A 12,419-nucleotide genomic window follows, 5' to 3' on the forward strand; every position below is an offset into this window, starting at 1 on the left:
CGCGAGGTTAACGACAAAAGAAAAAAAAGAGAAGGAAACGAAAATCATAGCTAAGTATCATAAGCACCGGTCAAATCGGCCTGAAAGCTATCGGCATTGGAACCGTGCGGATGCTGGACGGACTCTGGAGCCGTCGTTCCGGGGGGGGGAAATCCATAGCCAAGTTGATCAGGGGACATGTTGAGATCTTTTTCATCCAGATCAAGGACATCGATCGCCTTGACAGTCTCTTCAGCTTCGGCCTTTTTCTCGTCAATCTCCTTGATTTGCTCCGTCGGGATGATGGCCCCATTTTCGACCAAATATTATACCGTTTCCTGTATCCCGGAAGCTTGGTTTAGCAGATCCTCCAGGGGACGAATTTTCTCCTGTTCGAGTAGATAGGCCTTAACCTTATCCAGTCGAGTCTGCGCTTTCATTTTTGTTCGCTCCACCTTCTCCCAACGATCCCGCCGGAGTCTCTTGACTTCAAAGTTGAGCTGAACCTTTAACCCGTCGCATGATTCCTGCAGTTCGTTCTTCTCTTCTTCGAGAGTAAGCGCTCGGGAGTTCAGTTCATTAATCTTCAGCTCGGAGCTGGCAATGATGCCGTCTTTTTCGGCAACAAGCGCCTCGAGCTCTTTGATCCTCGCATCTTTGGCGTCGCTGGCAATCCGGATTTGCTCCCCGCATTCTTACACCTTTTCGAGCTCCAATCCAGATTTCTTACTGGATTTGGCACGCCTATCGTATAATTGAGTCAGCGTGTTCATCTTGGCGGCATTCTGTAAACCCGAAGAACGTATGTCAGTTCACCCGTGGAAATTTCAAGCAAATTAAACGAAATGATAAGGCATACCATTAGGTGGCACTCGGCGACATCAAGGAACGCCTGTTTAAACTCAAGATCGTCCGCCGACGGAAGGATTCGACTAGAGGTCTTCAGAGTTCGGAAGAGCTCGCCCGAGGCTTCACGATTGGTCACCAGAGGATAGTCGCCGAAGTAATGATAGGAGAAGCGATCTGTTTTATCGGCAGATTCCAGTCCAGCTTCTTCCGCCGAGCGTTTACGGTTCACTACCGGCTGTGGCTCAGCGACTGGGTTTTTTCCGGTTTGCCTCTTTTTCTTCTTCCTTCTTTTGGATCCAGCTTCAAGTTGCGGGACATCCTGTTCCTCGGTCGAAAGATTGGCATTCTCTAGGGCCAAAGGGAGAATATCTTCTTTGCGACATCGACTGTGTTGACATTTTCTCCAGAATCCTGAGTAGGATCAACTTCGGTCTGGTCTGGGATGGGATCGATTTCAGTTCGACCTCGAGACGGGTCGATATCAGCTTCAATGGCAGCCTGAGTGTCACGGCGAACTATCTGGAGATTGTCTGATTCAAGGACACGTGCCCCGGTAGGTTCCGCAGTTCGTCCTAGCGACCTAGCAAAACTTGGGAACGTCGTCCTGGGTTTGCCCATCGCTGTTTCAACACGGATACGGGTGATGAACTCCCACTGACGATTGTTTCCGGTTAATAGAGCGTCTCTGACAGGATGGTAGTTTGGAGCCAGCCGCGTCGCGCAGAACGGACGATCTGGAAACATGACACCACAAAGTTAAAACTGGTCAGAGGTGTCGAAGTCAATTGAAACGTGCTGAAAATATAAAGTCTACCAGGATTTTCATTCCACACTCTCCGATGGACACCCAATGGGTTAGCGAGTGAGTACTGATCGACGCGGACATAGAAGTAGCGGTTCATCCACTTCTGGAATTTGCTCACTCTTTTGCCGATGAGGAAATTGTGCGCCGGCCTCATATTCACTTCCCAGCGGTGTAAACTCTTTGATAATTTAAAATTGGATAGCTGTTCGAAACATTGAACTCCAATATTAACCCCGACTTCGGCTGCTATAGTGAGGGCAGCCATAAAATTGCAAATAGCTCCGGGGACGAATTGGCAGATCGCTATCCTGCGTCTTTGGGCGTAGAGCGATATCAACGCAGGGATTGGGAATAGGAGGCGACACTCGGTAAAGTAACATTCGTATAGACATATGTACCCTTCCGGAGGGTTCCAAGGGCGTTGGTCCTCTCGAGGAATCAGAATTGTGACTTCGCTGTTGAATAAACCGCATGAGTTAAGCATGTCGTTCACGGTTTTGGACGAACTCAAACTCTTTTCGCCACCAATCTGCCCTTTATGGTCAAATAAGGGATCGATATCTTCGATCAAGAGTCCTAAGGGAACAAACCGATCTTCCTCTTGTGACAGTACGTCTTGAGTTAGTTTGGTGCTTTCCTCTTCAGGACGAACTGATGGCGGCGGTAATACTTGTGAAGATGAAGTTCCTGCAGAACAGCGAACAAGGCGTGGTAGGACTTCGGAAGCCGATCTACTCGACTCGCCGATCTGCGTGGTACGTTCTGGGTCGAGAGTTTTCCGCTTGGAAGATCGACGAATTAGCTGTTCGCCCTCGACTTCTGGCGAAGAGATGGGTTCTGATGTGCTTGCCATATTCTGAGTTCGGAGAGTGCGGAAGAAAATCGGGACTAACAAAATAAATAGGAGAGAGATCGGAGCAGATTACCTTTCGTTGAAGACATAAAATGAGAAATGACGAAAGGGGAGGCGTATTTATAGAGTCGAGCGGGTGGCAACCCTACGCAGAGCAATTATGACCTATGCGACTCTTCGAATTCCGGGCTAACTGATGTGATGTAAACGACACGTGCCGTCCGGACAATTCGCGGCGAGATGACGCGAGAATTCGGGTAAAATCAATTAAGTTTTTATGAATTAGATCGGATATTTTCTTCCCATAGTTCGAAATATTCGAATTAAATCTCGAATATTCGGAACTGGGGGGGACTAATTGTTGGTACGGGATTCAGCACCCCCGACATACCGAGCTAAACCAGAAATATTAATTGATTAGTTAACCGGGAAACCGGTTAAGGGCTTGATTAGGTCAATAAGAAGTCAGTTCGGCCAAAGTGTCACCTTGAAGAAGAAGGAGCCGACTTCCACTTCGGCACGGCGGCCGAATGAAGCAAGGAGGCAGCTTTCCATATCTCACTTCGTCCGATAAGGAAAGTGAATATATATTGTAATCTTAGAGCATGTATAAAGAGGGGGATACTTCTCCATTGTAAGGCATCGAGAATCGAATACAATAATTGAGTTCTCCTCTTGTTCTTAGCAATAAACCCTAATTCTTTTGAGTTCTACTTCTTTACTTTTAATTCCAAGGCTTAGATCTATTTTCTAGAGAGATAACTCTATTGAATTTGTTTCCCCCCTTAAACAAATTCATTGTGGAAACCTAGTTCTTACAATATGGACATACATAAACACATCTAGTTTATATATATATTGACTTCAGAAATGCCACGAAGATCACCGGAACCCTTAGAGCCCTATCCTTGATCATGTCGTCTACAAAACCGTGGCGTATATACTCTGAGCATCCCGAGGGACAAAAAGATCACACAATGATGTGCTTGAAGCCTGCTTGAACATTCTGGAGCTTTTACCAGTCATACTCGTCTCTATAAAACTCAGCCGGTGCCATAGAGGAGGACAAAAAAGCTGGTGGCATATATAGAGGAGAACGAAAAAGCTAACTAGAATCATCAATTTAGTGTTGTCAAACAAAGAATCAAGCCAGTGCCAAAAAAAAAAATCAAGATCATCATATAGTTAGTTGTACCCGTTTTTCTGGAGAATACATTATTCTTTAAGATAGATGTATTTCGTTACCATAAGAAAGGTTTCCAAAAATGTCAAGCCTTATCCGGTAGAACTTTGTCTTGTCCATTTATGTCCCTAGGCTCTTCGTTTTTACGGTTTGCATATTGAATTAAATAACAAATCTTAAATAATATAAACAAATTATTCTTTGCGTTTTAGATAAATATATCAACAACATATAGATAATGATAATCACATTACTTGGATCTTGACCTTGGATGAAGCTGTGGAAAGCTTTAACAGTGTTAGTGTAAGCTTGAAATAGCTTGAGGATCAAGGTAAGTATATTTAGGAGATATCTAAATATACATATCTAAAGATTTAGGAGATATTTAAATTATGTAATGTTTCCTATAGTTGTTAGGATGAATGTTTATTCTTCTCTCTATATAAGAAGATGCAGGGTGTTGCATAGCTTATAAGAGAGATTAGAGAGATTAAGATTGCTTTAGTTTTGAGAAGTTTCTAAAGTAATAAACGAGAGTTATTCGTTATTCTTGTGTTTGATTCAATATTTGGTATCAGAGCTTATATTGAATCTCTAAACACAACTTTTCTTTCTTGTTCGTGACTAAAAACAAAATCGGTGTAAGAGATATGAGTGAAATCGTTGCTATGACGTCCATACCAAAGGAGACCGGTACTTCATCTCTTCAATGTCCAATGCTTACCGCAACCAACTATACGGTGTGGGCCATGAAGATGACGGTAGTACTGCGAGTGAACAAAGTCTGGGAAACGATCGAAACAGGGGAAGCAGAGGCCGATAAGACTGACCTAGCCAAAGCTCTTCTGTTCCAATCGATTCCGGAGAATCTGATTTTACAAGTGGGAAACCTTGCTACTCCTAAGGAGGTTTGGGATGCGATCAAGTCACGATACGTTGGAGCTGAGAGAGTAAAAGAGGCGAGACTGCAAACACTAATGTCGGATTTCGAGAGGATGAAGATGAAGACTACAGATACGATCGATGATTTTGTGGGAAGGTTGTCGGAGCTTGCATCAAAAGCGGGTGCTTTGGGCGTATCCATTGAAGAGTCTAAGATGGTCAAAAAATTCCTCAATAGTTTGCCGAGGAAGAAGTACATTCATATCATAGCAGCCTTGGAACAAGTTCTTGATCTTAACAAGACAAGTTTTGTGGACATAGTTGGTCGACTAAAAACATATGAGGAGAGGATTCGTGATGAGGAAGATCAAGAAGATGATCAAACAAAACTTATGTATGCTAACAATTATCTAGAGGGTTATGACCAAGGACGTGGAAAGGGTGCTAGAGGTGGTCGGTTCTCGGGTCGAGGAAGAGGACGAGGTCGAAACAATTACCAAAACAGAGACAAGTCACAGATTGTTTGTTACCGATGTGACAAGAATGGTCACTATGCCTCAAATTGTCCAGACCGGTTACTTAAACTTCAAGAAATTCAAGATGGTGCAGAATCTGATACTCAAGACGCAGAGGAGCTACTAATGCACAAGGCTGTGCTTCTCAATGAGAAGAAAATCAAGCCACGTGATTACGAAGTTAAACCGGAGGGAGATAATGTGTGGTATCTTGATAACGGAGCCAGTAATCACATGAATGGAAACCGGAACTACTTTACCAAACTTGATGAAACAGTCATGGGGAAGGTGAGGTTTGGTGACGACTCAAGAGTCGACATAAAGGGAAGAGGTTCTGTTTTTTTTATCACCAAGTCGGGTGATAGAAAGATTCTGACTCAAGTTTACTGGATACCTGATCTCAAGAGTAATATTCTCAGTCTTGGACAAGCTACGGAGATAGGATGTGAAGTTAGGATGAAGGAGGATTACCTAACACTACACGATCGCGATGGGAAGCTCCTTGTAAAGGCAAATAGATCACAGAACAGACTCTATAAGGTCCGTATGGAAGCTGAAAGTAACTGTCTGCAAATGAAGGTCGATGATACCTCTACACGGTGGCATGAGAGACTAGGTCATGTCAATCTCAGGACCTTAGAATCGATGGTGAAGAGAGAGCTAGTCTTTGGAATGCCAAACTTGACTTTTGTTAAGGAGACGTGTGCATCTTGTTTGCTTGGGAAGCAAACAAGAAAGACGTTTCCCAAGGCAACCAGTTTTAGAGCTGAAAAATCTCTGGATATAATCCATGGAGATCTCTGCGGTCCGATTACACCTGCCACAGCTGCACAGAACAAGTATATATTTGTGCTCATTGACGATCACTCTCGATACATGTGGTCACTGCTTTTGAAAGATAAGAGTGATGCATATGATGCTTTCAAACGTTTTAAAGCCCGAGCTGAGCAAGAAATTGGAGCAACAATCAAGATGTTTCGAACAGACAGAGGAGGTGAATTTGTATCGTCTGAGTTCATGCGATTTTGTGAACAATCTGGGATCCAACGACACTTGACGGCTCCATACTCGCCACAACAGAACGGTGTAGTAGAGAGAAGAAACAGAACCCTGCTTGAAATGACGAGAAGCATTTTAAAACACATGGATGTTCCGAATTATCTTTGGGGAGAGGCTGTGAGACATTCCACTTATTTGATCAACAGAGTAGCTACGAGAACATTGAGTGACAAGACGCCGTACGACATGTTCAAAGGCAAGAAACCAAACTTGGAGCACTTGCGAGTTTTTGGTTGTATCGGTTATGCTAGAGTGGAAACACAACATCTCAAGAAATTGGATGATAGATCTCGTGCTTTGGTGCATCTCGGAACAGAACCTGGTAGTAAAGCTTATCGTCTGTTAAATCCCTCAACAAGGAGGATAATAGTAAGCAGAGATGTCATCTTCGACGAAGCTAAAAGATGGAATTGGAATGTTGCAAGTGAAGAAACAGAGGCTCCAGGGTCATTTATCGTAAGATCTGGAGATTTTGGGAATAATGGTCTACACGAAGAAGCAACAGACTGCGAGAATTATGATTCTGAGGTTGGAGTCGAGGTGATAGCAGAAACTCAACAGGAGCAAGAGACAGAGGAAGCTCAGCCTGTACTACGACGCTCAACACGACCAAGTGTGAAACCAAGTTATCTCAATGATTACGTGTTGTTAGCAGAGGACGAAGTAGAACGCCTTCTGTTAAGCTTAGATGATGAACCAAGATTCTTTGAGGAAGCAAAGGAACTACAAGTGTGGAGAGAAGCTTGTATGGAGGAACTAAGGTCGATCGAAAGGAACAAAACGTGGAACTTGGTGGAATTACCGAGTAGTGTTAAGCCAATTGGCTTAAAATGGGTATTTAAGATCAAACGTAATGCAAATGGGAGCATAAATAAATATAAAGCAAGACTCGTTGCTAAAGGGTATGTGCAGAGACATGGGATTGATTTCGACGAGGTGTTTGCTCCAGTGGCACGTATTGAAACAATACGGTTTATCATTGCCTTAGCCGCTTCTAAAGGATGGGAAGTACACCATTTAGATGTAAAAACTGCCTTCTTGCACGGAGAACTTCGAGAGGAGGTCTTTGTTTCTCAACCGGAAGGTTTTATGAAGGAGGGAAGCGAAGGAATGGTGTACAAGCTGAACAAAGCGCTTTATGGACTGCGTCAAGCACCACGGGCCTGGAATCATAAGCTCAATCAGATTCTAAAGGAGTTAAACTTTGTGAGATGTGCTAAGGAGCCTGCCTTGTACCGAAGACAAGAAAAGGAACACTTGTTGATTGTAGCGGTTTATGTGGACGATCTTCTTGTCACTGGTAGCAGCCTGAGTCTAGTTCAAGAGTTCAAGAAGGGGATGTCATCTAAGTTTGAGATGAGTGACCTTGGTAGACTGACATACTATCTTGGCATTGAAGTCTTACAAGAAGATGGTGGAATCACCTTGAAACAGAGCAGGTATGCAGAAAAAATTCTTGAAGAGACTGGTATGAGTAATTGCAATGCTGTTCAGGTTCCGATGGACTCAGGTTCGAAGCTTTCAAAGGCTTTAGATGATCAGTCTATTGATGAAAGTGAGTATAGAAGGAATATTGGCTGTCTGAGATACTTGATTCACACCCGACCTGATCTCTCCTTTGCTGTTGGCATTTTGAGCCGCTATATGCATAACCCAAAGAGAAGTCATGGTGTGGCTTTGAAGCATGTTTTGAGGTACTTACAAGGAACCTCAGGTTATGGTCTCACATTTAAGAAAGGAAGCAGCTCCGGGTTAGTAGGCTATTGTGACAGCAGTCTCAATATAGATGAAGATGATGGTAAAAGCACAAGTGGTCACATTTTCTATCTCAACAACTGTCCTATTACATGGTGCTCACAGAAGCAGGAGACGGTAGCTTTATCTTCTTGTGAGGCAGAGTTTATGGCGGCTACAGAAGCAGCTAAGCAGGCTATTTGGTTGCAAGATTTGCTCTCTGAAGTTACAGGTGAAGAGCTCAAGAGAGTAACGGTTCGTATAGACAACAAATCTGCTATAGCACTTACCAAAAATCCTGTCTTCCACGGCCGCAGCAAACACATTCATAGGAAGTTTCATTTTGTTCGTGAATGCGTAGAAAATGAGCTGGTAGAGGTTGAGTATGTTCCTGGCATTGAGCAGAAAGCTGATATCTTGACTAAGGCACTTGGGAGAATCAAGTTCAAAGAACAGAGGAGCTTCATTGGAGTTCAAGATTTGAGTGAGCAAGATGGTTTCAAGCTTAAGGGGGACAATATTAGTGTAAGCTTGAAATAGCTTGAGGATCAAGCTAAGTATATTTAGGAGATATCTAAATATACATATCTAAAGATTTAGGAGATATCTAAATTATGTAATGTTTCCTATAGTTGTTAGGATGAATGTTTATTCTTCTCTCTATATAAGAAGATGCAGGGTGTTGCATAGCTTATAAGAGAGATTAGAGAGATTAAGATTGCTTTAGTTTTGAGAAGTTTCTAAAGTAATAAACGAGAGTTATTCGTTATTCTTGTGTTTGATTCAATAAACAGATCATCTGTGAGTTGCATCTTTTTGAGGTCATCCATCTCAGCTGCAACATAGACTTTTACCATTTCAAGACACTCCATTTTCAGTAAGAAATGGTTAATGTGTTTTAGCTCGTTTGCGCTTCCTTGATATTGCAGGACACTCAGCATCTTTATTTTGTTGTTCGAGGGAATTTGAACCCCTACACAGAGTTTTGTTCGTCTAAATGTGTAACGATGGAGATCCTGAAGCATCAAGAGGAGAGGCTAGGTTAATTTCATGCCACAGTCGTATACATAAAGTAAGATTTGTTAGGTTTTGCTTCATACCGAAAGAACCAAGGTTTTCAGCTTTGGAGAACGCTCTAGCAGAAGTGGCAGAAACATTCTCCAACCTTTTTTTTTACTCGATAATACTAATTTAACGAGGTTTTTGAACACGGGTAGTCCACCTTTGCAGCAAACCAAAATCACCTGAAAGACAAACTAAGAATGTTTTCCAGTTTTTTAAGGAAAAGATGAAGAAAGTGATACCATAAACTGGATCTAACCTCGACAGCGGAAGAATTCAAGTGAAGGGTCTTGACGTTGCGTATCTCACTGATGAGATCTTTCACATCCGCCTCATTTTGCATCTGGCGATGTTGACTGTGATCTTTTAAGAAATGAAGGTCCAACGTAGCTTTGGCAAGTGAATTTAAATTACAATGTGGAGCTTTACACCGAGGAAAACCATAGTAGTAGAGGTCAAAAACATTCGGTGTGTCAAGTATAATAGTGCTAGAAAGATCAGCATAATAACTGCAGTTAATGGTAACTGAGAGTTTCTTAATGCTTTTGCTGGATATGATGTACGAATGTCCTTGAAATTCTTTATAACGTATGGTTAAGTCTTCAAGTGCAGGGCAAGCAGCGAGAAACTCGTTAAATAATTGACCATCGTGAAACCAGATTGAATCAAGGACGAGTACCTTTAGTGCTGGGAGATATGCATGTGGAGAAAACTTCTGGATGTCCTGTTTTATTCCCAATGACAGGTCAACCAGTGTTGTGCTGGTGAAGACTTCGAATGGAAAATATTGCCATTTTCTTATATATCCTATCTGAAGGTGAGATCCTTCTATCTGTAAGTGAAGCTCAGAGACACCGTGTTCCAGGGCACTACGTATCCAGCGTTTAACGTCATGTTCCATATACCAGCTTCCAGTATTTTTCAGTGAGAACTTCTTTATATGGTTATCACCTTGGAAAACCAATGAACTGTCCACAAAATCATTAAAACTCTTTCGGATATCTTCCGAGTGCTTGAGGATGGGATTGTCAAAGTCAAGATTAGGACTGAAAGCAAACAGAGTCCTCCACCTCTTGGAGAGAAGAGAGGTTGAAACAGCTTGTTTCGTAGGAAGAAAAGACAAGATTTGGACAAGAAGATCATCTGGAAGACAATCCATTGAAGCCACGCAATCCATAGAGACAGACCTCATCCCTAGTGGTTCCTGAAACATGAAAAAGAAAAAAAAAGTGAAGAGTTCAATCTAAACCCTAAAAGGTTCAACTTTCACGCCTTCTCTCCAAGAGGTAGATAGAAAAATCATTCATTAAACTGAACAAAATAAAGGAATTTACAAAAGACAAACGATCAGCAAACTTCTTATTCACGTGATCACGTCACAAATTTGGTGGATCATTTTATTTGTTTTGGTCTCCTGCTAGGTCAACTTTAGGTTGTTTATATGGGTTTTGCTTTCGGTAGGGTTTTTCTTTAGTGGGAATAGTCAGAAAAGGAAACAAGAACCAAAAAAAAATTTCGTTGTATAATTTGGTTAGGTTCAAATTTGGGTCAAGAGATCTATCTTTTATGTATAATGAGCTTAAAAGCAGATAATGGCCTGTTCACTCTTTGTTTCATGTAGATCATCAACTCAAGTCTCAAAAGCGCAGATTCTCTATTTAGACACCACAAAAGTAAACACAGAGAGATTCACAAAGACGTCAACGTATTTACACCATAAAACTTAACTAGCAAAGACCGCGGATTTTAATGTGATCTTGAATTTGAAGCTGATGCACGTTAGTCTTCCGCCACTCTTGTCGTTTATCGTCATCTTTAGCGTGTAAGTGCCCTGTTTCAAAAGAGAAGCCATTGTAAGAAGGTGATGTGTTTGAAGATTTACCAAATAAGTAGAGAGAAGTAATCTCAAACCACAGTTAATATACATTACCAACATGTCTTATACAGTTTCATTCATAACTTTCGCTTATAGATTTCTAGGTGTATCTATTGAAAGAGTGTTAAAGATATCTTACAGGCGGCGTAATTGAGGGGAGAGTTTGAGAATGAGAAAGCACAAAGTTGCCTGGTGCAACCGGACAGGCCGTCTCCTCGCAGAGGTCATGAGTTTCGATATGGACACGAATCCCAAAGTATGAAACGCTGATCACTACTTTTCCTCCAGAGATATCTTCGCCTATGCACACATCAGCAGACAAGATTTTTTCAATCAAAAAATGTTGAAACTCTAAGTATGTTACAAATTTTCCAATAATAGAGTCAAAGTTTAAACAAAAGGAAGCAGGATGATCATAAAAAAAAAAAAAAAAAGGGGGGGGTATTTACCAGTAGAACCCAAAATCTTAAATGTTGCAGCTTCACCACTCACAACGGGGTTAGGAGAGATCTTCACACCCGTGACCTTGACGGGATCGAGCCTCTTATCTACAAACAGTCAGCAACAGTTTATCAAGGGAAAAATACAGTTCATGGCAAGCAAAACGAAAGACCAATATCATTGCAAAATAAACAAAGATGGGACAGCAAACAAATGGTTAATGCATTTTGATGTATTCAAAGAGAGAGAATCAAACAGAGAACAAAACTATTAACAAAAAGTGTCTCTCTTTCTGGAAGAGATTGCTAAAGCTGTAATAACATAACCAAGAAGATAATGTTGATTGAATTGAGCTAAAATAATCTGCTGATTTAGTTCAACATATACCAAGAAAGAAGATCTCTCAAGGATGATCATACAAATTTAGTTCCCACCTTGATTAAATTTTCAAGACTATACATCCAAGAAATTGATAATTTCACATATTACATGCTTCAAGATTTGAAACAGATAGATAGTTTTCTTGAATAGATCAGAGACCAAGTTCACCCTCAAATTGAAAGCAGCATTCAGAGTGTTAAAGTCGATGCATCTTTTATAAAGATTCAAACTCTATGGAAATTAAAGTGCTTTAAAGATCGACAATACTCGATTTGTTCTAGCAACGATCCCAAAAAAAAAAAAAAAAACAGACACCCTTAATCTGATAGAAGACAAAGAAAGGGAGTTTAGGAGACAAACCGCAGTAGGAGAAAGAAGTGGCGTGCAAAGCAGGTAAGAAGAAGAGTGATATGAGGAGAAGAAGCAGAGGTTGAGCTTGAGAAATCGCCATGGATGAGTACTGTGATTGTAGATGAAAGAGAGAAGAAACTGGAGAATTTGGTGGAGATGATGAATTGAGTATTGAGTAGTTTTTGACAAAAGAAAATTGAATCCAACGGTTTCTGAACACACCGAACAATCCAACGGTTCTAGATTTTTGTCAGAGAAATGTTTTTTAATTTAGTTGTTTTGACTTTTTTTTGAGAAATTAAGTTTTATATTTTTTTATCCGAGGAGTTCTCGGCACGTGGCTCATTACTTGCTTCCAGCACTATAAATACCACAAATAGATTATTCGGTTTGGTTATCAGATATTTCGTACAAATATTTAGTTTGGTTTGATACGGTTCACAATTTTA

At 41.3% G+C, this 12,419-nt stretch overlaps 3 protein-coding genes across 3 annotated transcripts; all 3 read right to left on the reverse strand.

Moving 5' to 3' along the window:
- Positions 1 to 305: 305 nt before the first annotated feature.
- LOC104698812 (meiosis-specific protein ASY2-like) lies at positions 306 to 2,486 on the reverse strand. Its single transcript, XM_087456074.1, has 4 exons — positions 1,643 to 2,486; positions 1,301 to 1,562; positions 796 to 1,214; positions 306 to 673 (listed from the first exon to the last, which is right to left on the reverse strand). Exons 1-4 carry the CDS (start codon positions 2,484 to 2,486, stop codon positions 306 to 308), a joined length of 1,893 nt encoding a protein of 630 aa, XP_087312200.1.
- A 6,067-nt stretch (positions 2,487 to 8,553) lies between these two features.
- On the reverse strand, positions 8,554 to 10,409 carry LOC104790671 (putative F-box protein At3g44060). Its single transcript, XM_010516452.2, has 3 exons — positions 9,181 to 10,409; positions 8,960 to 9,103; positions 8,554 to 8,875 (listed from the first exon to the last, which is right to left on the reverse strand). The coding sequence occupies exons 1-3, from the start codon at positions 10,132 to 10,134 to the stop codon at positions 8,600 to 8,602; spliced, it is 1,374 nt and encodes a 457-aa protein (XP_010514754.1). The 5' UTR covers positions 10,135 to 10,409; the 3' UTR covers positions 8,554 to 8,599.
- Positions 10,410 to 10,551: 142 nt separating this feature from the next.
- LOC104790670 (MD-2-related lipid-recognition protein ROSY1) lies at positions 10,552 to 12,246 on the reverse strand. Its single transcript, XM_010516451.3, has 4 exons — positions 11,980 to 12,246; positions 11,247 to 11,345; positions 10,937 to 11,097; positions 10,552 to 10,752 (listed from the first exon to the last, which is right to left on the reverse strand). Exons 1-4 carry the CDS (start codon positions 12,068 to 12,070, stop codon positions 10,645 to 10,647), a joined length of 459 nt encoding a protein of 152 aa, XP_010514753.1. The 5' UTR covers positions 12,071 to 12,246; the 3' UTR covers positions 10,552 to 10,644.
- Positions 12,247 to 12,419: the final 173 nt, after the last annotated feature.

The sequence above is a fragment of the Camelina sativa genome, chromosome 6 (genome assembly GCF_030686135.1).
Source record: "Camelina sativa cultivar CO46 ecotype springtype chromosome 6, ASM3068613v1".
Lineage (NCBI taxonomy): Eukaryota > Viridiplantae > Streptophyta > Magnoliopsida > Brassicales > Brassicaceae > Camelina > Camelina sativa.